The 23,725-nt window shown below is 43.2% G+C and overlaps 1 protein-coding gene across 1 annotated transcript; it reads left to right on the top strand.

The window, feature by feature from the left end:
- The first annotated feature begins 3,082 nt into the window (after positions 1-3,082).
- FNTA (farnesyltransferase, CAAX box, alpha) lies at positions 3,083-18,629 on the top strand. Its single transcript, XM_058044216.1, has 9 exons — positions 3,083-3,258; positions 3,977-4,062; positions 4,613-4,727; positions 5,585-5,689; positions 12,572-12,698; positions 13,008-13,156; positions 15,185-15,247; positions 15,753-15,924; positions 17,423-18,629. The coding sequence occupies exons 1-9, from the start codon at positions 3,110-3,112 to the stop codon at positions 17,552-17,554; spliced, it is 1,098 nt and encodes a 365-aa protein (XP_057900199.1). The 5' UTR covers positions 3,083-3,109; the 3' UTR covers positions 17,555-18,629.
- Positions 18,630-23,725: the final 5,096 nt, after the last annotated feature.

Raw genomic sequence — 23,725 nt, 5'->3', positions numbered from 1 at the left:
ATACAGACTTAGGAACCACCCGTTCTTGTATATGTCATTCACATATTGCATACATACACATTTGTATTAACATAGAAATACCTGATACCTATACACTTCTCCATAAGCACTTATACAGAAACACTTGAAAGTGAGGCATCTGCTGTTCCAACCCAGACATGGCAGGCAGGGGTGGTTGCAAGGGGCTGATTACCTGAGGGAGTGGAGGGAAGCAGAATTCCAGAGGAGGCAGAGGGGACACCTGCGACTCGACTGAAATGCATGACTGATAAAAGCTGTAGAAATTTTATGCACACAGCTCATCTCCTTACTCTGGGTGTGTAATGCTGGCAGCCTTCCTGAGAGGATCAGAAGGGCACCCAGCAGGCAACTCGAATCCAGCCCTCTGCAGCAGTGTCCATGAGACCCGAGCCATGCTGGCTCGGCTCCCTTTCCACTACAGCTATTCTTGCCAGTAGCCCCTTTGGAGCAACACCCACCTCTTACTGCACCAGAGAGCCTTGAGCTCTCTCTGAACTACCAGTCTCCTCCTAAGATGAAAACAAGCGACACTACAATGCTGGGACATACAGATTTACTTATACGCCAGTCTTTGTTTAGAGATTAATCCCAGCTCTTGTCCTATTTGTCTCTTCCTCCCAAAGGTTTTAGCTGTTGGAGTCATATTTTTAAGTAGAAGCTTTCAGGCTGGGTTTTAATATTATCTTTGAAGTTGAATATTATCTTGAAGCATTTATAGATATTCGACCTGAACATGAAGGATCTCAACTCACTTTTAGTCATGAGGAATATAGCAAGAATCTCCAAGTATTATTTTGCAAAGCAGATTCACGTGAAAGCAGAAGTCTGTGAGGACTGAGGCTAGCATGGCACAATGAGTGTGTAGTTCAGTAAATTAAATTGAGTGGCTGGAAATGGATCAGAGACCTGGTATGTTTTATGGAAGGACTTTCTGTGATCCCACTGCATTTTGATCTAGTCTGTAATTTAAAACTTAGTTATATTCCTGGCTTTCACATTTCCTCAGCTGGTGGACTCCTAATTGCTCTCACAAAGACAAAACTTAATTGTAAAATGCCTCAGCTTCCGTCAACAGGTGTGACTTCTCACTTACTGTTCCTCAAACCTTTTGAAGCAGTCCACAGACACAATAACCCACATCTTCAGACTGAAAATACGGAACTGTGTCCTGAGGGATAGCTGTATGGTCCCATGCCATACACAAGCTGTTCTTGGACGAGCTCAGTCCAGTGGCTGGCATCAGAGAGACTCACTTTTGTTTCTTGTCCTGTTATGCCACTCTGAGGAAATCAGCTCGTATTGCAGGATTTGGTTTGTCTGTAATCCATGTTAAATAGCTGGTAAAGATAATACCAGCATAAGCAATGGCAGGGCCAAATCATCATGTAGGAATTTTGGAAGAAAATTACCAAAAAAACACAACTCTAGCTCAAATAGCAGAGCTAATAAACCAGATTTCTTAAAGATCTGCATTTCGTGGTGCCCCATATCCATGGAGAGCTGTTGGTATCTAACAAACGTGCAATGCAACTTGTCTTTCCATGGGTCAGGAACAACAGCTTTTCTTTCTGCTTTGTCTCTTACAAACAGGATTTACTGCATTTGAGGTTTCTCTCATTCATATGTACACATTTCCTCTGATCTTTTTTTAGTATACTTTGTTTCTTTTTATGCCTGTGTTTGTTCTTCCTCTCTTTTTTTTTATTATTCTGCTCTTTAGAACATTTTCCTTTCTCTTAGGTCCTGCTGGGTCTCTTAGGTCCTCTCTGTCTCTAGATATGCCCATTCCCTCTCTGTTGTATTCATAGTCCTGTTATTCAAAGTAGCCTTTCAGTAGATTTCTCTGGTTTTTATCCTCAATTACAATAGTAATTCCAATGGTAATATTCTCAGTATAGTCTGTATTACTGCAACACCCAGAAGCAGCAACCACACTATGCATTCCAAAGAGTCACTGTATGAACATCCTGGCAGGAGCAAATGAAGTCCTCAGAAAAAAACAGGGCAGAAAAAAAGGCAGGGAGACAAGGAAAGCACAGAGTTCAAGTGGCTTCCCAAAGGAGACAAAGCTGCTCATTGACACAAGAACCACCTGTGGACCTGATTCTTCCTTGTCCAGGGTCTTGTGTCTCCAGTTGCAGCTGTGCATTTATACTCCCTCATTAGCACTGTGGCACCATTCTTCTTTTCATAAAATCACCCTAAAACCTGTGAAACACACAGCAGCTCAAAATTAAAGACTTTAACCATTTCCACCACATATGGAATGATTTCCCACCTCCTTGAGAATGCTGTACAGATGCAGATGTATGCACAGCCCTTGCTACTGCACATGCTCCGCCTTTAATTCTCTCCATTCTAATGCATCCCAAAATGCCCCAGATTACAAACATCAGCTGCTCTCCCTAATGACTGTCCTCAGCTACTTTGGCCTGCTGACCAACAGCACATCAGGGGATCACAGAATCATTTAGGCTGTAAAAGACCTCTAAGATCATCCATGCTGTCAGCTAGACCATGGCCCAGTCTACCCTGGCTGGTCCGTATCAATGTCTAATCACCTTTTCTGGGAAGGAATTCCTCCTGATGTCCACCCTGAACCTCTCCTGGTGCAGTATGAGACTGTGTCCTGTCACTGCCAGTGAGCAGAGGCCGATTCCCATGCGGCTACAGTCTCTTTCAGGTACTTTGAAGAGTGACAAGGTCACCCCTGAGCCTCCTTTTCTACAGGCTAAACACACACAGCTCCTGCTGGGTCTGCTGCCTTCTCCAATTTCTCCCACTCGTTAAAGGCAGCTGTTTCAAAACCTCCAATTTCACTTTTTTGCAGAGTCAAAATTCCTGTGCCTTGTCCTGTCAGATCGTCTGAGGCTAAGATGGCGCCAGGCATTGTTTTCCCTCCCCGGAGTGTACTCTCCGTGAGGACACCCGGCGGGCGCTTCCCGGGCGGAGGGAGGGAAGGCAGGCGGGCACCTTCCCGGGACGCGCCACACGCGCCCTCCGCGCCAGGGGCGGCGCTGTCGAGCCGCGCCGCCGCTCCGCCCCCGCCTTTGTGGTGCAGCCGGGTCCCGGAAGCGGCGGCGGAGCGATGGCGGCGGTCGAGAGGGCGGCGGGGGCGGTGGAGCTGCAGCCGGATGGGGACGTGGAGGGCGGCAGCAGCAGCGAGCCGGAGGGCGGCTTCGGGCAGCTGCTGGAGGAAGAGGAGGATGGGGAAGATGCGGGCTACGTGCTGTACAGGTACGGCTGCGGCGGCGCGGGGCCGGGCTGGCGCGGGCGAGCACGGCACGGCAGGCATGGCGCGGCACGGCACGGGGTGGCGGGCGCGAAGTGGCGGGTCTGGGGCCGGAGGACTGGGGAGCTTCTGGGAGGGGCAGGGACACCTTTCACTAGATCGAGTTGCTCAAGGCTTTATCCAACATGGTTTTGAACGCTGCCAGAGCTGGTGCATACGCAGCTTCTGTGGGCAGCCTGGTCCAGTGTCTCACCACCTCTAATGTCAAAGAATTTCTTCCCAATGTCTAACCTAAATTTTCCCTCTCTCAGTTTGTACCCATTACTCCTTGTCCCATCATGACAGTTTCTGATGGAAAATCCCTCTCCAGCTTCCCTCTAGGTCCCGTTTAGATACTGAAAGGCTGCTCTGTGGATGTCACACGGCATTCTCTTCTCTAGGCTGCACAGCCCCAACTTTTTCCGTTTGTCTTTTTGAGGGTGATCCAGTCCTCTTTTCAACATCGTGGCCCTGGTCTGCTCCAACACCTCCATGTCCTTCTTATGTAGAGGACACCTTTATGTATTTATATGCTGGTCTGTGTTACAGACAGTAATGTAGCTAAAATAGTAGGGACTGTTCAGAGCAAGGATGTGTTACTGGACACGCGTTCGTGCATGTCATGGTTTGAGTAGCATTTGTGCTTTTTAGAAACATTGAAAACACAAAAACATGTATTTACAGGGACAGGAAGGAATGGGCTGATATTGAACCTGTTCCTCAAAATGATGGGCCGAATCCTGTTGTTCAGATCATCTACAGTGAAAAATGTAAGTCTTAAATTTATTATGCCCTTAACCATTGTTGAAACAAATCTTCATGTTTTGGATAACATTTTCTAGAGTGATACTGTGAAGAAATTAATTCATTGTGTTACGGTGCTTGTGTGTGGTGTTTTCACCAAGCATCTTTGAAGCTGAATCTTCACCTGAGATGTTAATAGCCAGGGTTCTCCTTTAGAATCCTGTGGCTTAAGAGGTAATACAGCAGACAGCATGGTTCATGTCACAAGGCATTTCCAGCCCACAGATGGAAGCAAAACATTAAGTTCTTGCAGCTGGTGAAGTAGTGAGAGTAAGCAGTGCAGATCTTTTATGATTGTTTTGGCTATTATTCTGATGGTGTGCTTCTAACATACTTGTGCAGCTTTGTGGTGTGCTAATATCCTGCACAGGTCTCAGTGGAAAATGCTTTCAGATCGATAGGTATGATTAGTTTTACAGAGGTGTATTTAGAGCACAGAAAGTAGGAAGCAATTTAAAAGATTATTAACCTTACCCCCTGTTCAGGCCATTGGCTAAGATGCTATTCTCTATTTAGTCCGAGATGTCTATGATTACTTCCGGGCTGTTCTGCAGCGGGATGAGAGAAGTGAAAGAGCTTTCAAGTTAACAGCAGATGCCATTGAGTTAAATGCTGCAAACTACACAGTATGGTATGTAGTAATCTTGGTATTATTATTTCTGTGGTTGTTCAACTGCCTGCCTTTTCAGTCTTTGATGTTTTGTTCATTGAATTAAGGCATGCCTAGTTGAATTTACACAGAGGAGTAGAGTACCTTTCCAGTGAGCTTCCCAAGAAAGCCCATGTTCAGTATGTCCCATGCCTCATGTTAAGTCAGTGGTTTTCATTCATTTGGCTCTAAGGATATTATCAGTCAAGGTCAGGGCTAGCCACAAAAATGATGTTGCTGTTTAAAATTTGATTACTTACTTGATAATGTGTCCATGGCAAAATGCTGAAGATGCCCTCAGTTGACTTTGAGAAGAGGCATAAAAACATGATGGCAAATAATTTATGTATTTACTACCAATAATAAACTACTAATACTTTTTGCATTTTAAAAAATCTGTCAAGTTAGCTAATAAATAAACAGCGAATTTCTGATATTCAGAGTAGGGCATTTTACTTACAAGCTAACAAGTACTTCTTGTACAACTTCATTCCACTAATTTCCATAAAATCAGAAGGTTTGCGTTGTTTCAAGCACAGAAGTCTTAGTTTCTGTGACAGAAAACTATCATAGGTACAGATTAACTTGAACATGATTGTTACAATCTTAGATTATGTAGTGTTGCAACCAGTCATACCCTAGTTCAGTGCTGTTCCATAATTGAAAGCCCTTTAACAGAACTAGATATGTGGTTAAGGATTTTCCATTAGTTTTAGCTTTTTGCACTGTTTTTATCTCAGTGTCATTTACAAGAACTGTGAACAAAGGTGATTCCATGTTCTTGTCTGTGAGTTATAGAAAGTCCTTTTGCAGTGTTCAAACGCTTGACTTTTATACAGGCATTTCCGGAGAGTCCTCCTGCAGTCTTTGGGAAAGGACCTCCATGAGGAACTTAAGTATATTACAGCTATCATTGAAGATCAGCCAAAGAACTACCAAGTCTGGTAAAATCATGCTTTCTTTCCTGTTCTTAATGTTTGTCTTGGTTTCGGACAAATTAGGGGAAATCTCCAAAAGGAAGCCCCCCAAAAAAAAAACCTCCAACCACCCCTCCCCCAATACCGGGTTCGGGAAGGAATTTCTCGGAGGAGCAAAGTGGAAAACAAAACCTATTTATTGACAAGTAACAAAAGAACAGTCCCCAACACAAGAAAAGAGAAGACACCAGGCAGTGCTGTGGAGGGCACTGAGCTTCTCTCGCAGACTCCGGGGGGTCCTGGACGTCCCAGGTCAGGTCTGGAGCCGGTCCAGTATCTTGAGGGGAGGGTAAGAAAGAGGGAATGAAAGAAAAGAAAAAGAAAACAGCGCAGAAAGCAGCAAAAAAAAACCCTATCAGCTAGGGGCCGAGGCAGGAGCAAGCAAGCAAGCAAGCAGCCGCAAGCCAAGCCAAGCAGCCCAAAAGCCCAAAAGCGAAAGTGCCCGGTCACACTCACTCCTCCCTCCCTGTCCCACCACGGCACGACAGCCGGGGGGAGGGGGGGGGGGGAGAGAGAAAAGGCACAGCTGCCAGACACAACACACGATATTGGGATAAAGGCTGTCACCCCACAACACTCCACCCCTTATCCCATATCGTGAACATACAATAAAAAACTTTCATTTCACTTACTCACACCTTTGACACTTACGCATTCCTCTCATCTTTCTTGCTCAGACCTTTGACACTTACAGTTTCCTTCTGTCTCACATTCAACAAACAATGACATTCATATATGAGTCTCATCCCACAATCAGTTCTCCCTGAGGTACACACCGTGTTGTTCCATCTTTCTGCATTATCCACCATGTATAACCTGGTCCTTGAGCAAAGACAATCCCACGGATGGGTTTGTCTGTACTCGAGGCAGGGTTGATCCATACTGTCTTTCCCAACAAACCTCTGACATGGGCCACTGGGGCTTTATCCCCATCTACTGTATTAAGGAGCTCAGACTGAGCAGGACCCGCTCGGTTGGTGGAACCTCGAGTGTTAACTAACCAGGTAGCCTTTGCCAAATGCTGCTCCCAGTTTTTTAAAGACCCCCCACCCAATGCTTTTAAGGTGGTTTTTAACAATCCATTGTACCTTTCCACTTTCCCTGCAGCTGGTGCATGATAGGGGATATGGTATACCCACTCGATGCCATGTTCCCTAGCCCAAGTATTAATAAGATTGTTTTTAAAATTAGTTCCATTATCCGACTCAATTCTCTCGGGAGTACCGTGCCTCCAAAGGACCTGCTTTTCAAGGCCCAAGATAGTGTTACAGGCTGTAGCATGAGACACAGGGTAGGTTTCCAACCATCCCGTGGTGGCTTCTACCATGGTTGGTACATAGCGCTTGCCCTGGCGGGTTTGAGGCAGTGTGATGTAATCAATCTGCCAGGCCTCCCCGTATTTGTACTTAGACCACCGCCCCCCATACCAGAGGGGCTTCACCCGCTTGGCCTGCTTAATGGCAGCACACGTCTCACAGTCACGAATAACCTGAGAGATACTGTCCATGGTTAGATCCACCCCTTGGTCTCGTGCCCACGTATAGGTGGCCTCTCTACCCTGGTGGCCTGAGGCATCATGGGCCCATCGTGATAAGAATAACTCTCCCTTATGCTCCCAGTCGAGATCTATCTTCAACTCCCCTATCTTTGCAGCCTGATGTACTTGCTGTTTGTTTTGCTGCTCTTCATTAGCTCTACTTCTGGGGACATGGGCATCTACATGGCAAACCTTCACAGGTAACTTCTCTAACCGAGTAGCGATATCTTTCCACTCTTCCGCAGCCCAAATTGGTTTTCCTCTGCGCTGCCAGTTCGCCTCTTTCCATCTCTTCAGCCATCCCCATAGAGCGTTGGCTACCATCCAAGAATCGGTATACAAATAGAGCCTTGGCCACTTCTCTCTCTCTGCAATACCTAGGGCCAGTTGAATAGCTTTGATTTCAGCAAATTGACTGGATTCACCTTCACTCTCCTTCAGTAGCCTCTGCAACCCGTCGAGTGGGACTCCATACAGCTGCTTTCCACCTCCGTTTCATCCCTATGACGCGACAAGAACCATCGGTGAATAGAGCGTAACGCGTTTCTTCTGCTGGCAACTGATTGCATGGCGGAGCTTCCTCAGCCCGGGTCACTGGCTCTTGTTCCTCATCCGCGACACTAAAGCTTTCACCTTCGGGCCAATTTGTAATTATTTCCAGAATCCCAGGGCGATTTAACTTCCCAATTCGAGCGCGCTGCGTAATGAGGGTAATCCACTTACTCCAAGTAGCACTGGTGGCATGGTGGGTAGAGGGAACCTTTCCTCTGAACGTCCATCCCAGCACCGGTAGTCGGGGTGCCAGAAGGAGTTGTGCCTCTGTACCAATCACCTCCAAGGCAGCTTGGACTCCTTCATAGGCGGCCAAGATTTCCTTTTCTGTTGGAGTATAGTTATCTTCAGACCCCCTCTAGCTCCGACTCCAAAATCCCAGTGGTCAGCCTCGGGTCTCGCCAGGCACCTTCTGCCAAAGGCTCCAGGACAGACCATGGCTCCCAGCTGCAGAGTAGAGCACGTTCTTCACATCTGGTCCCGTCCTGACTGGACCAAGGGCTACAGCATGAGCGACCTCCTGCTTGATTTGGATGAAAGCTTGCTGCTGCTCAGGGCCCCAGTGGAAGTCGTTCTTCTTGCGCGTAACCAGATAAAGGTCTCACAATCTGACTATACTCAGGGATGTGCATCCTCCAGAAACCTATAGCACCTAAGAAAGCTTGTGTTTCCTTCTTATCAGTTGGTGGGGACATAGCAGTGATTTTGTTAATAACATCGGCAGGAATCTGACGCCGTCCATCTTGCCACTTCACCCCCAAGAACTGAATTTCTCGGGCAGGTCCCTTGACTTTGCTCTTCTTAATGGCAAATCCGGCTTTCAGGAGAATATGAATGATCTTCTCTCCTTTCTTGAACACGTCTATTGCCGTGTTCCCCCAAACAATGATATATCATCAATATATTGTAAATGTTCTGGAGCCTCACCCTCTTCTAGTGCAGCCTGGATCAGTCCGTGACAGATGGTAGGACTGTGTTTCCACCCCTGGGGCAGTCGGTTCCAGGTATACTGCACTCTCCTCCATGTAAAAGCAAACTGAGGCCTGCATTCTGCTGCCAGAGGGATGGAGAAAAACGCGTTAGCAATATCGATGGTCGCGTACCACTTTGCTGCCTTGGACTCCAGCTCGTACTGCAGTTCCAGTATGTCCGGTACAGCCGCACTCAGTGGTGGAGTCACTTCATTCAAGGCACGATAGTCCACAGTCAGTCTCCATTCTCCGTCAGATTTTCGCACGGGCCAGATAGGGCTGTTGAAGGGTGAGTGGGTTTTACTGACCACCCCTTGGCTCTCCAGCTCTCGGATCATTTTGTGGATGGGGATCACGGCATCTCAGTTCGTCCGGTACTGCCTGCAGTGCACTGTTGAGGTGGCAATTGGCACTCGTTGTTCCTCTACCTTCAAGAGTCCTACTGCAGATGGGTTCTCTGATAGTCCAGACAAGGTATTCAATTGTTTAATACCCTCTATCTCCACTGCAGCTATTCCAAAAGCGCACCTGAATCCCTTAGGATTTTTGTAATAGCCATTCCGGAGGAAGTCTATGCCCAAAATACACAGAGCCTCTGGACCAGTCACAATCGGATGTTCCTGCCACTCCTTCCCAGTCAAGCTCACCTCAGCTTCCAACAAAGTCAACTGTTGTGATCCCCCCCATCACTCCAGCAATGGAAACAGGTTCTGTCCCCACGTGTTCCGATGGCATCAAGGTACGCTGTGATCCAGTGTCAACCAATGCTTCATAGTCTTCTGGCTCTGATGTGCCAGGCCATCTGATCCACACCTTCCAAAAAACCCGGTTTTCCCGTGCCTCTTCCTGGCTGGAGGCAGGGTCCCTCTAAGCCAGATTGTCCTTCTTTCTTTGGGCGTATGCCTTAGAAGTTCCTTCAAGGGGATCGGACATGTCATCGTCATCAGCATACTTAACATCTCGGCTACGAGCGACCGGAGCTGCTATCTTTTTGGTGATACTTCCTCTTTCCTTCAAATCACGCACCCGTTGTGCCAAAGCAGTGGTGGGTTTTCCATCCCATCTCCTCATGTCTTCTCCAGACTCATGCAGAAAAACCCATAACTCAGCCCGTGGGATGTACCTTCTCTCCCCATCAAAGGAGCGCCAGCGTTGGACACCAGGGCCTCTAATTTGTACAGCTGCAATTTGAATAAGGTCCTCCTTAATCTCTTCCTGGAGTTTCTTATGATTCTCCTCTATTTTGTCCTCTAGTTTCTGCAGTCGGGTTTCCACTGCTGCAATTCTGGCATGAGTTGGGCCATGCACAGCATCTGCATACGCTCGAAGCTTCTTTGCCATATCGGGCACAGTCTCATATGTATCATCCTGCTTCATTATTGCTAGGGCAGAAGCGTATTCAGGTGGCCCAAGTCGCACAAGTTTCCTCCACATTACAGGTGTACATGGTACCAGGTCCGGATTCCTAGTTGTTGTATCATCTGAGAAAATGAGCTCTGCCACCGCCATCTCTCTCAGGCGTTGGATCCCCTGTTCTATGGTCTTCCACCGTGTCTGCTGTATATAGAGATCATCTGCACATTAGTATCTTTGTGCTACACTATCCAGGACCTGTTCCCAGAGGCTGTGAGGGCTAGCCCTGCTCATCATACCTTGATCGATGACAGGATCATGTGACAGGGATCCCAAATGCCTCGCTTCAGTACCATCCAAAATCGTAACCTCCCCTGCAGCATCCCAAAGGCGGACTAACCAACTAATTATAGATTCGTCAGGTTGTCGTCTGTAATCCTTTCTTAGGCCTCTGAGGTCCTTCAGAGAAAAGGAGTCAATATTAGCTCCAGATTCTGTGCCCCTTGATGTGGCCTCTGATTTTGGTGAGGGTCCTTCTCCTGCATCATCATCATCATCCTCCACCTTTCGATCGGTCTTGCCTTTACACTTTCCACCTCTTGTATTAGCTGCAACAGCCATGGGTTGGGGCCTATTGTCTGATTCAGCTGCTAGCCTGGAGCCTGGGATGTTAGCTGCAGCCTGGGTCACTGGGATAGTAACTAACTTATCTCCCTGTTCCCTTTCTGCTATCTGCTGCTCCACAGTATCTAGCAGAGTACGGTAAACAAACGCCAAGGCCCAGCTCACTGCAGTAACCCTTTCCTCCTTAGTATTACCATGGCACTTCTTCCTCAAATGCTTTGCCACCTCGACCGGGTTCTGAATTTGATCAGATGGAAAGTCCCAGTCTATAGGATCAGAAAATTCTTTTAAAATGTGGCCCATATCCTCGCATTTCCCACTCCATTCAAGATTTTTCCTGCTTTGTTTTACTCCTGAATCAGGAGTCTCTCTAACCCCTCTAGAAATCTCAGCTTTCATTTTATATATACTCCAGGTAGTATAGAAAAGGCTTAATAAATTAAATGCCAAAAAGATGGTTTCTTTTAAACTCAGGGGAAATTCAATAATTTCTAATAGAGATGTCAACAATTTGGAGGAGAAGAAGGAAGACAAAAGCTGAAAAGCCCCTTCCCCTTCTTCTCCCCAAACAAACTGAGTACACAGCCATAACAACAATCCATACATTCCTGAAACAAAGTCCAGCATTTTTATAAACCTCTGACAAGTCATCACACATAAGACCAGCCCAATGACTATTCTGGTTAGTGCCCCCCGCTTACAAGAGCTACTTATTAGGGACAACACCAGAGCTATTTCTGGGTAAGGAAATAACCCTAGGGACCACAAAGGTATTAAAACTTCACAAAACCCTAGGGACCAGAAATACCGACAGGCTTCCACTCCAAATGACATTATGAATTACCAGTAATCCCACAAAACAACCAAAACCGAAATATTATTGTTATAGGGGTTTTTTCCACTGTTTTTGGCCTCCATTTCCTGGCCAATGCACCAAAAAATATACTGTCCTGGTTTAGGACAAATTAGGGGAAATCTCCAAAAGGAAGCCCCCCCAAAAAAAAATCCTCCAACCACCCCTCCCTCAATACCGGATTCGGGAAGGAATTTCTCGGAGGAGCAAAGTGGAAAACAAAACCTATTTATTGACAAGTAACAAAAGAACACTCCCCAACACAAGAAAAGAAAAGAAAAGAAATATTTGGATAAAAACTGTCACCCCACAATGTTTTTGCAGATAATATTTGTTTTGTAAATTGTCCAGTTGTGGTGGAGGAGTTAAATGGAGTTGCATCATGTGAAAGCTCCTTTCAGATATTTTTTCTAAGTGTATGATTATAACATGCTAAGCAGGTGTTGTTTTCTTGTTAATTTCAATTTTTAGACTGCCAAAATAAGTCTGACAGATAAAAAAAAAAAAAAAAGATTTGTGAAAAGGCAGCTGAGAACACACACATAAATTAGTATCTTATCTTTTATTGCGTTTTGGAGTTTGCCTGCCTGGTGTTAGGTTTTTCCCAAAATTAATAGGAATAGGCGAAAGAGCAATATTGTTATTGCTAGAGAAATTATGCAGTAGTAGAAAACTTTACTCTGCTGAAGACTTTGACCATAAGTGTGAAACTGTTGTTTCAGGTGACTATTACTTGTCTAAAATGAGATGATTTGCCATGGTGTATGTGTGGTTAGAATTTTTTGTAATATAAATATGTGTCATGCATTTCTCAGAGCCAAGTGAAATGTTCTGGTATGCTTAATTTGAAGTATTTAACTAGTGGGTTTTTTTCCTAAGTTGTGCACTTGCTGTAAGCTGTTGTTATGTAGAACACACACTCACCAAAAAAATTTAGACTTTGTTCTTCTCATCATTAGGCATCACAGACGGGTGTTGGTTGAGTGGCTGCAGGATCCAACCCGAGAGCTTGAGTTCATAGCTGACATTCTTAACCAAGATGCCAAAAATTACCATGCCTGGCAACACAGACAATGGGTTATTCAGGTATTGTACCCACAGAACTCTTGATTCTTTAAATAACCTGCATTTTAAATGTGTGGCAGAGGTTAGATATAAACTTTCCTTTTAGGAAATGAGTTCAAAGAATTGAGTTGTTGTCTACTTACTGTTGTGTGTGTGAATTTAATGATGAGCTAGCATGTTCCTAGCTCACCTGCAGACTTTTTTTTTTAACTTTCTGTTGATTTCTTTAAAAAAGGCTCTATCTGATGTTCAGGTAACTTAAGAACAAGAATGTATTTAAAAAATAAAAACTTTTGATTGTGATACTTTCTCTTCCTTCCCTTTCTGTAGGAGTTCAAATTATGGGATAATGAACTCGACTACGTGGACCAGCTTTTGAGAGAGGATGTGAGAAACAACTCTGTTTGGAACCAAAGGCACTTTGTCATTTGCAACACCACTGGCTATGATGACCCCGCAGTCCTAGACAGAGAAGTCCGGTTAGTAATGCTATTCAGGCTCGTATTAAACAGTATCCATTACATGAAAGCAAAGGAATACTTTCACAGTCCCCGTGGGCTTTGTTTTCTGATTTTTATCCACTTCTGGGACTAACATTCACAGTTAGCAGAACAAGTGTCAGGCTGAAGCAAGCTCTGCTTATCCTCAGCAAGCTGCTATCATGACTCGGTTTTCCTGGCCTGCTGTTTATTGTGCAAACAAAACTTGGGGGTTTATGGTGAGCTAGTTATAGTAGGACAGGCTACAGAAGATCTGTGACACTGCTGTGCTGTTCATTAGTATTCTACTCCTAGAAAGTTTGGAAAGAGGCACTCTTCAGCTCTGGCGCCTGGAGCACCCCCACCCTCTTCCTTCTTTCCTGACCTTTGTGTCTGCAGCAAATAAAACAGTGCAACTACCTCTGTTTTTCTCTTAAATATGTTACCACAGAGGCGTTACCATCATTTCTAGTAGGCCCAGCTTTTCTAATGGCACATCCATCCTTGGAGCTATCAGAGACTGTCTCCGATAGACATGGAAGAAGCTACTGGCTGCTTCTCACAGAAGCCAACCCTGTAGCCACCCTCCGCTACCTGAGAAACAGGCCATGCAAACCCAATACAGTGACATGATTTGTAGGAAGAGGGGTTGACTTTTATGAGGAATTTGATGCAGCTGGAAAAATAAACCTCTCAGGAGTATGTGGTTGGCACAAAGAGAAAACTGCCTCTGTGAGATGGCTAGTTTCCAGGAAAAAGAGTTTTGTGCTCACTGTTTCTAGGTTGCATGTTTGTAACTGAAGACAAACTGGGCTTCTAGACATATTTTACTACCCATGGTAGTAAGAGAAGCCTCTTCATACAGTTTTCACATCTCAGACTGCTGATTAGGGTTGATGTTTATGAGAAGATATTTGTCAAAAGTGAAGAAGCAATTAAGGTACTGCAATTTTTTATAGAGTTATTTTTCAGAAGAAAGACTGAATCTCTGAATCTTTTGGTGCATTATTCATAGAGGATCCCAGGCCTCAACGTCTTCCACGGTTGTCTCTGCAACCTTCTAGAAGTTTTACTTCTCTTCCAGTTTATAACGTTCCTGTAGATTGGTGAATCTGAACCATTTCCATGACTTAGACTTTGATAACTTCAACTTTTTATTTCCAGAGTTTAGATGGGCATCCTTTCCTGATCTTGTCAAGATAATTGGCTACCATCTAAAGAGCCAGACTGGCTAAGATTAAGATTTCCCAGATGTCACTATAGAAATGCTGGTTGGTTTATAAACTCGTTCTTTATCACAGTGACTGCAGAATGTTTTAAAACAGTTTCAGTTGTGGAGTATTTTTTAGTACTCTTGATATATCAGATACTCCTCTATTTGCAGCCTCTGAAAATCATCAGAATGCCTGGTTATGCTGGGAAAGGCCAGAAGATAAATCTGCTTTGTGTAGATGAAATGTGGCTTTGTGGCTGTATTGGAGGTGCCTTTTGTTGCTTTTCTTTTATAGCAATTGCCTCACTGTTGCTTTCATAGAAATGCTGCAGAAGGCTGTGTGAGCTGAAAACTCAAGCTCTGCCTTTCTGTGGGTTTGCTTGAGTGCAGCCTGAGGAAAAAAGTTCTGCAAATAGGTACTGAACATACCACTTGTAGTCATATTAACAGAGTTCAGTTATTCTGGCCATTCTCAGCCCCTTGCCAATTCTGAGCATCAAGATATAAGTTACTCCTTTAGCATACCAGGAGAGTGTATTATGTTGTTTTCTCAGTGATTTTGCTAATAATTTTGAGAACTGATTCATTATTGTATAAATTCCAGCAAATTGAACACTTAAAACATAGTGTCTGCTTCTTTGAGACTCCTGATGATTATATTGTGAGCAATTTTTTACCTACCCAGGTGAGATGATCTACAAAAAGAGTGAAGTATAGGCTAGAGATAAGCATTTGGAAGCTTCTGGGCACATTCAGGTAATTTCTAACTGCATTGTTATCGGTTGCATTCATGACCCATTACCTTTTTCTTGCAGATACACTCTTGAGATGATCACGGCAGTGCCACATAATGAGAGTGCTTGGAACTACTTAAAAGGGTGAGGTGTATTTCTCCATGAGGCAAAGAATCTGTGGAAGGTGTCTGATGCCTACTTCTTAATTAAAGAGATGTTTTTTTCTTCTTGTTCTAGTGTAGTGTGCTTAAGCAGGCAGACAAATACTGTCACAAAGGGTTCTTATATTCTAACCTAATTTCTTTGTAACGTTTCACTAAGCTTCTGGCCCTATAGTTCTTGCAGAAGGACTACAAGTACTTCTCATGCTTTTAAAAACTTGACCTGTAATGTCACTGTGTTAAAAAGCATAGATAGAAAACAATTAACATACTTTCAGTATAATTCCTGTTCAGTTGAACAAAAACTATACCAGCTTACTACAACATGAGGCTATACTAGTTCTGCATGCTGCTTACTTTCTGACTTACTTATATTTGCAGCCTGATTTCAAACCTAATCTTCAAGTAACAGAATCATAACAAAAAATGCAATTATTCACACCAGATTTCCCATCATTATGTGTCAAGCCTATTAACCTCTCTTATAGGATTCTACAGGATCGTGGTCTTTCAAAATATCCAAATCTGCTGGAGGAGCTGTTGAATTTACAGCCCAGTCACAGTTCACCCTATCTGATTGCCTTTCTTGTGGACATATATGAAGATATGCTAGAAAACCAGTGTGATAACAAGGAAGAAACACTGAACAAGGCATTGGAGGTACATTTTGAAAGCTTGGTTTTTCTTCTCAGGCATGCTGCCTATTCCTGTCTGGTTTTATAGCTTGATTTATAGATTGATTTTCATAAATAGAACAGGTTAGTTGTTAATCATGAGAAGTCTATGAAGAGTTTAACACAAAAACCAGACAATCACAAGGATCTAATGAATTTAAATATAAATAATAACTAGCCAGTTACTAAATTATTCTTAAATTTTCTTCATGTGGTGGTGAAGGAAGGTCTCTAATACTACCTGCAGAAGAAAGAAGATGTTTGAATAATAGAGGAGTTTTCAATGTTTACTTTATAGCATTAACTCACTCTCTTCTCTGTAGATTAATGAATTTTTCTCAGAATATCCATGTCCAAACAACCTCAGTTGAGCTCCCATGGCCCTTCTCAGCTCTTTCTAAGAAAGTTGACAGAATTAGCTTATGGCCAGCAGGCACTGGGGTATCAGTAAGAAATGTCAGGCACCACTTCCTAGAGAGCATAAATTACTTCTGGCAATGATGTGTATCTCCCAGAGTTTCATACTTGGCTGTTCCTTGTTGCAGTTTGTAGCATAGTTTTTACGAGAACACTTTCCATTCACTGTGAGACTGACTGGAACTTGAAGTTATTAGATCTGCAGTTCCACCTGGAGTCTTTGTGTTCCAACATTTTTCTTTCTCAGCATTTTCCATTGTTGTGTTCCAGGACCAGATTGTAAACAAGTGCAATTGGCTCCTTTATACTGTTTCACTAATTTTAAGTTCTCTGTTTAAACATCAAAGCTCTTAATTTTTTAACTCCATTTCACTGAGTAAGGCAATGTCATCTGCATAATATAAGGGAATTTAGTGTGAACATTTGTAGTGTTGAGACTGTGTAAAATTTACACAGCTTGTCCTGTAAGTAGTATTGATTTCTACTGTGCTGCTTACTCAGATCAAAATTTTAAAAAAACCCAAATATGTAGAAGTATCTGCACCAGCTCTTAATGTTGCATGAGAGAGGGTTACTGACTTGCAGGGAGAACCTTTTTGGGACAGTCTGCTGAGGAAAAAAACAGAAATAAAAGATCTCCTGTCAGTCTATCAAGAGTATTGAAGATTCTAGAGCAGGATGATCTTCCAATGTTTGGAATTAAGTGGTTTATAACCTGTTGGATGACTAAAAGACATTCAAGGTTCTCAGGAAGTGTGTAGTATGCTCTACTACAGGGTGCATTAGGCTGGCATGGATGATGAGTGGTGGGCATGGGAGTGAGTCAAAGGGAACTCGTACAACTGAAATGGGCCTGGAGGGATTTTTGTGCAGTGTCAAATTGGTTGGCTACCAACTAGGGTTGTCATTAGTTTGATGTCAACAGTTACAAATCCCATGAATAAAACAAATGTTGCAGAGGAACATATTTCTAACACTATCTGAAATACAGGTTGTATGCATTTTATAATTAAGGATTTTATAAGCTTTTCAGTTTAATACTCCAGTCTCTCGTTTTTCTTTCATAGTTGTGTGAAATTCTGGCTAAAGAAAAAGACACCATCCGAAAAGAGTACTGGAGATACATTGGAAGGTCCCTTAAGAGCAAGCACAGTTCAGGCACTGAACAGAGCAGTACACTGATGGATAAAGAGCAGTAACTGAAGATGGGAGAAAACAGTGTTAAGCTTTCAAGCTGTTCTAAAGCTGTACTAAGTAGGGTCATCAACAAGTTCAAAGTCCATTTGTAAGTATTGCAATGGGAGAGGAGTGCAGACTGCTGTATAGTCCTCAGTTGCTGCTGCTACTGTTGATGGCTCTAGCTGCAGTCAGGAAATGTATTAAGGCTTAATTATTGAAATGTACTAGGTAGAGGCTTTAGTTCCTAACTAAAAATACATAAATGTATACCTATTACATTGACAGTGCTGAGTTAATGGTTGGCCTTCATCTTAAGAGGTTTTTTCCAACATAAGTTACTCTACAAGTCTGTGAAGCACTAAAACCATGTCTCATGTTGTGGCTTACCCACTTGTGGTTCTTAACACTGTCTCATGGGTTTGCTGCAGTAGTGTGACTGCAGGTAACTTTTAACTATAGGGGATATGATCTTAAAGGTCTCTTCCAGCCTAGAATTTCTGTGATTCTGTGATTCTGTGATATAGAGTAACCTGATTAGTGCAAGTAGGCGCTGCAGCTGTCGCCATGTGTGGGAGCAGCTGTGTAACACTGTCAGCCTATGCTGTTGTATGCAACTAACACCAAGTGTAATTTTTTAATAAAAATAGAGAACTTAGAGCATTTGTCTGATTTCTTTAAATGTGTTTCTTTTGGTCCTTGTAAGTGCATCGTTTGGTTTTTTCAGATGCTGATAGAGGTAAAATATCCCCTTGCATAACTATTGGATTTTATTGCATTGAGATGTTTTTTGCACTTGAGTATTCTTATCCCAGAAACTTTCAGGACACCTGATATATTCAGTGGAGCCCTGAATTCTTCCCTGCACAGACAGGAAAAATGCTTTGAGGATCCTGGAGAATCCTACATCAGAAAAATGCATCTACCCTGTTTTCAGCCACTGGTTATTGTAAACTGTGTTCTTATGGAGTGTTTGTCTGATATGAAATATTTTATTGGAAACGATCATAGAGGGAACAAACAAGTGCTGGTGTTTATTCCTTAATATGCTGTCTTTCTGATACTAAACATTAAATGGTGTTAACTGTGATTAAACAATAGTGGAAATTATTTTTTAACACTTGAAATTCTTTAATTCAATGCAGTCTTGAAATTCAAAACAACTCACAGGGAGTGGAATTGATATACAAAGCTATGTAAATTTGTAGTGGTTTTGCTGCTTTCTCTGCAATAGGGAAAACATTTTCTCAAATTAAGATTGAAAACAGACATGGACTTCAAACTTTTGGAGATTGGTTAACCTGGAGGGTTCTTTTTCTTTCATTCTTTTTTTTTTTACATGTTTGGGGTTTTTTACTATATTTGAAACTCTAATACAAAGCAAAAAGTATGTTTCTACCCCTATGAGTTGTTCCTAATTGAAACTGTACTAAATATGGAGTACTGAATAGTCAGGGTGTTCAAGAACTTCAGGGTAAAGTAATGTATTTGCCACTATGAGTCAAGAAAGCTCAGAAAGATGGACAGTGAAATACAATCCTTTAAATAAACATCATCAGTGAAGAGGGAACAGAATTCTTCGTCTATCTTTCACAAAATTCAGAGGACACTTGGAATAAAGCAGAGTATTCTTTATAGACTAGCATAAATTTCAGCAATAGATCATCACAAGGTAAGATTGATGAAGAGTGTCCACAGGGACAGTGTATTTTGGGATGTGATCTCAGTCACCTGTGGGCTGAGGCAAGAGCTTAGATTTAGCCATGTAGACTTCCTAGTGGTAAGAATAGGTAGGATTCCTCTGACAAAACCTTTCTAGGGATATGGTCAACCTATGGCCTTCTTACTCTTGAAAATAATGTCTGTAAGTAATGAATAAGATTCTAGCAGAGTTGGTAGGGTTTTATACTGGTATCCTGGGTTGACTATATGATGCTTTTATCCCCAGTCGTCTGCTCTATTTATGCTGAATAATAAGTTTTGCACCTTTAAGACTTGTCCAGAGAGTGAAGGGGGGAGAGAAGAAGCAGCAGTTTGTTTTCAGACACTGCACTCACTTTTCCACATTCCTGCTCCTGACTGTTGTCTGTGGAGGGACAGACAGTGGGACAGAGCTCTCCTTTGTTTTACTTAGTTTTAACTAGCTGAGGCAAAGAAGTTCCCTGGCCTGTGGTTTTTTTCCCTTTTTCTTGGACCTGTTCAAACCTGCTCTGGACTGAACACCCAGGGGAGCACCGGCAGCTGCACCTGTGGCCCACCGGGCCGGGCCTGGGCCGCGGCATTTCCAGCACCTGAGGGACTGATCAGAGACTGAGTGAGCTCAGCTGCAACCTGGGGAGGGACTTTCTGAGTTTGTCATCTCTTTTGGAGCAGCAAGGGGTTTTATTGCTTAATATTGTTTAGGTTTTATTGTTTAATAAACGTTTTTTTCAACTTTTCTCCAAGGAGGTATTTTCTCCCAGACCAGTTGAGGGAGGGGCTAATTGTATCTGCTTTTCTAGAGGAACCCCTTTGGGGGTTCTCTCCCAAATTTGCCCTGAACCAGGACAACTGGTTATGCAAGCATAGTGGTACATGGAAAGATAATACCGCTTCTGAACTCCATTTACCAATAAATAATCGAATATATTTTTTTAATAGAAAAAATACCTTGTCTTATGTAGAACAAACATGTAACCTAACAAATTGTGTAAATCCTAGAGAAAAAAATGTATTGGACCCTAGAATTCTGCTTAAACAACAGGAATAAAAAAAAGTCACTCTGTTGAAACAGAAGTGTTCCTTCTTTCAAATGTTTATGTTTACTGTCACTTGGATTCCAAGGAAGCTTTCACATTCTCTGGCAAAGGCACCTCAGTTTCCTGCTGGTCAACCATGCACAAAAAAACTGAGCTGTCAGAGCTGGAAAAAGGATGGCTACCCAGCCAGGTTGCAAGTGAAGCCGCTAAACCTTGAATTTTAATGGATCCAAGACAAAATGTTCCTGGTAGAAGAAGGATCTTGACAAAATGTAGAGAAAAGAGTCTTAGAGCAGGAAGTTAGAGATTACTTTAATCTGTAGGCATTGGTACTGACTGCCTTTGATCAGGGCAAACATCACAGTTATTTGTCCCAATGGGTTCATCTGTACAAGAAAATTTACTGGTTTTATTGTTGTAATGATGTGACTCTTCTGTTTAATTTTATTATTGAAGAGCTGTGTCTAAATGGAAAACTACTGATACAACTCTCCCTTGTAAATCAGTGTAACTGGAACATTCAGTGGAGTATGGAGCATTAGTAAAGTGTGAAATCATAATCTATGCTTGCTTTCATCAGAAGCTGATATTCTTGCCTTGGTGTAGCCCTGTCTTAATAAGCCCTTATTGACTTCCACCTTTTTGTCTTTGCAACTTCGGTGACAAAACAGTGTATGTCTTTCCTAATCTATTGAGTACAAAACCACTGCTAGCATAATGTGCTTCTCTTAGATGCTGTCTGGTTGTGCTGAGGAGTGTGCCCTCAGCTGGACCTTCTGTAGTGGCAATATTCTCCAGTAAAGAAGTAGGGAGGTTACATGAAACACTTTCATCCAAGTGCTAGCTGCCAATTCATGCAGTGCCATGATGATGAGGGACTTGGAGATAGGACACACAAAACTGAGGGTGCACACACTTTAGTTTTCTCTAACTATGTACCATGATGAGCTACTAGAAACTTCACCAAATTTAGCTAAAAACCCTACCTTAGGATGCCCTGATGCCTACATTATATGTCTAATGAAACCGCTTGGGGATAGGACTGTGCTCCACGAGTTGCATCACCTCACTGTCTCTGAAGAAGCACTGAAAACCTGCGTAGGATTTCAGCCTCGGGGGATTAGCATCGTTGCTGTATATGCTGTCGCCCCGCCGAGAAGGTGGACACGGGCCACTAGATGGCACTGTGACACGCACCCCAAGCCCATGGGCGCCGCTGATGTGCAGGAAAAGCAGCAGCGTCACCCCCTCCTCCGTGCAACACCACCACACCTGCTGATTAAACACGGAAGAGCAGCTGCTTGGTAATTCAATACCTAGCGCCACATGAGCATCAAGCACAAGTGTTCTGGGAGGGGCTAAATGGTCATCTTCATGTTGGTGTTAATTGGAGAGAAATGTTAACAGAAATGATGTTTCCTCTGACACTGGACACCTTGTACAGATTTGGACTTTGTTTAGTCCTGGTGTTCTAAAAATAATGCCATGACTAAACCCCTCTGCTCAGAACTTGGGGTTTGTGGCACATTTACATCTTTTGGAGACATGCCTCCAATCAGAGTGCTTCACTCATACACCTTCCCAAGCTGGAAAGTTTTGGCCCCCTAGAGCTAGCCTTGTTATGACAAATTTCTCTGGTTCCTCTGTAATGAAATGCTGGCTATTGCTGGTTGTTTCTGGGAATATAGATTGAAGGACAAGATGACCTACTCCTGCTTCTTGGAACTCAGGGGAGGACTTGGGCCAAACTGAGGAAGCCAAGCATGCTGTTGCAGATCTGAAAGCGATTTCCTTGCTTTCTGGTAAGCAGGACTGAAAACTTTGCTAAACAAGGTCAAAGACAGACTTCTTTCTCTCATGCACTGGTTTGTCAAAACTGAGTCATATGGGCTGTCGCCACAGTGCAGGGATTTTAAGTGAATAAAGAGATGCTCTGTGTCACTTCAGCCAAGCCACCTTGAGCACTCAGAGTGACTCAGGTGCAGCTGCTTGTTCTTTGTGTATGCACTGAACTCCCAGGACATGCTACCATTACCCCCTCCCATGGGCATTATGCTAGCTCTGGTACCTCTGTCCACACTTGAAAGAGTTGGGTGACAGGTGTAATGCTGCCATCGCTGTGCTGGTCATGGGCAGTGATCTTATGATGACAGAAAATGTCTTGTGTGTTTGGGCTTCTTATTCTTTTGGGTTTGGGTTGTTTTGGGTAGGTCTATTTCATTATTTGCTTTTTTGGTTTTCTGATGCGCCCTGACTACTGTTCAAGTTATCTCTCCAACAGATCCAAAACCAGCTGAGTAAGTGCTTGTGCCGCTACAAAGAAACTTCAGAAGGCAGAAAAGGGGGGAAAAAAAAGAACTGCTGTACTCCCTCTTCTGCCAAAGCCTGCTTACCAGGATAAGAAGGTGGCAGGTAGATAACCTTCTTTTCTTTCCAGGTGCTTGCACACATCTGCCTCTGTTCTAGCTTGCAGACACACAATGAATATGAGTTTTATTCCCAGTTTTACAGGACAGTGAGAGCACATTATCCCTGTATACAATAGCATATGGTGCTCACTGGCTTTTCTTGCTGCCTCTTGCACTAACAGTTTCTCGGCTGCAAAATGAGTCCAAGTGTCTATTTGCAGGTACCTACAGAGCAGGTGTGGAGGGTTCCTGAGCAATGTTCCAGCATTCCGATACCAGTTCAGTGGTACCGCAAATCATCTTGCTAATTTGTTTGAGGTCTAACCTGCAAAGATCCTGCATTGAGCTGAAGGCTACAATAAAAGGGAGCGTTGAGTATTTACATGGGCAACGGAAAACCAGAAACACCTGGTTTTAGAAACCAATTTTCAGAATATCAATTTTCAAATTATTCCTTAACTGAAAAATTTATAAAGTGAGAATAGAAAACTGCTTGGCTTCTCACATTCAGAGGAAAATATGTGAGGAGACAGGCAAGACTTAGTTAATTTCTAGAAGGCATGTCTGGATAAAACCCCAAAAGCTGGATGAGACCTGTTTCTCATTTAGTGATGCCCCAGACATAGCTAAGTTGCATTTGGAACTCAAATTTTCTCCAGTTTCATTGCAGGAAGAAGGGGAAAATGAGGGATGACTGGAAAAAGGCAAGCCAAAATCACTAGTAATAGATCTCTAACAACAGCTAAGAATATTACAGCAAATTATTTCAGTACAGGTGCCTGTTGTAGAACCAGACAGAGGCACCTGGCACACACAGTAATTTTGTGCATTTCAAGAAAAAGCAGTCTTTTCCCTCCAGGTTAACTGTATTGAGTTTCTCACTTATTTTTTTTAAGTGCTAATACACTGTCAGATACATGCTTTTCTGAGCCATGCAGGCTAAAATTTCTAGGGAGAGAAGAAGAGAATGATGAGATATAACCTGTTTTACTGTAGGATTGCTACTTAGCAGCTATGGCCAAGACAAAACCCACATAAACCTGGTTTT

Source organism: Melospiza georgiana, chromosome Z (genome assembly GCF_028018845.1).
Source record: "Melospiza georgiana isolate bMelGeo1 chromosome Z, bMelGeo1.pri, whole genome shotgun sequence".
Lineage (NCBI taxonomy): Eukaryota > Metazoa > Chordata > Aves > Passeriformes > Passerellidae > Melospiza > Melospiza georgiana.
This window is presented reverse-complemented; position numbering and strand designations above follow the sequence as displayed.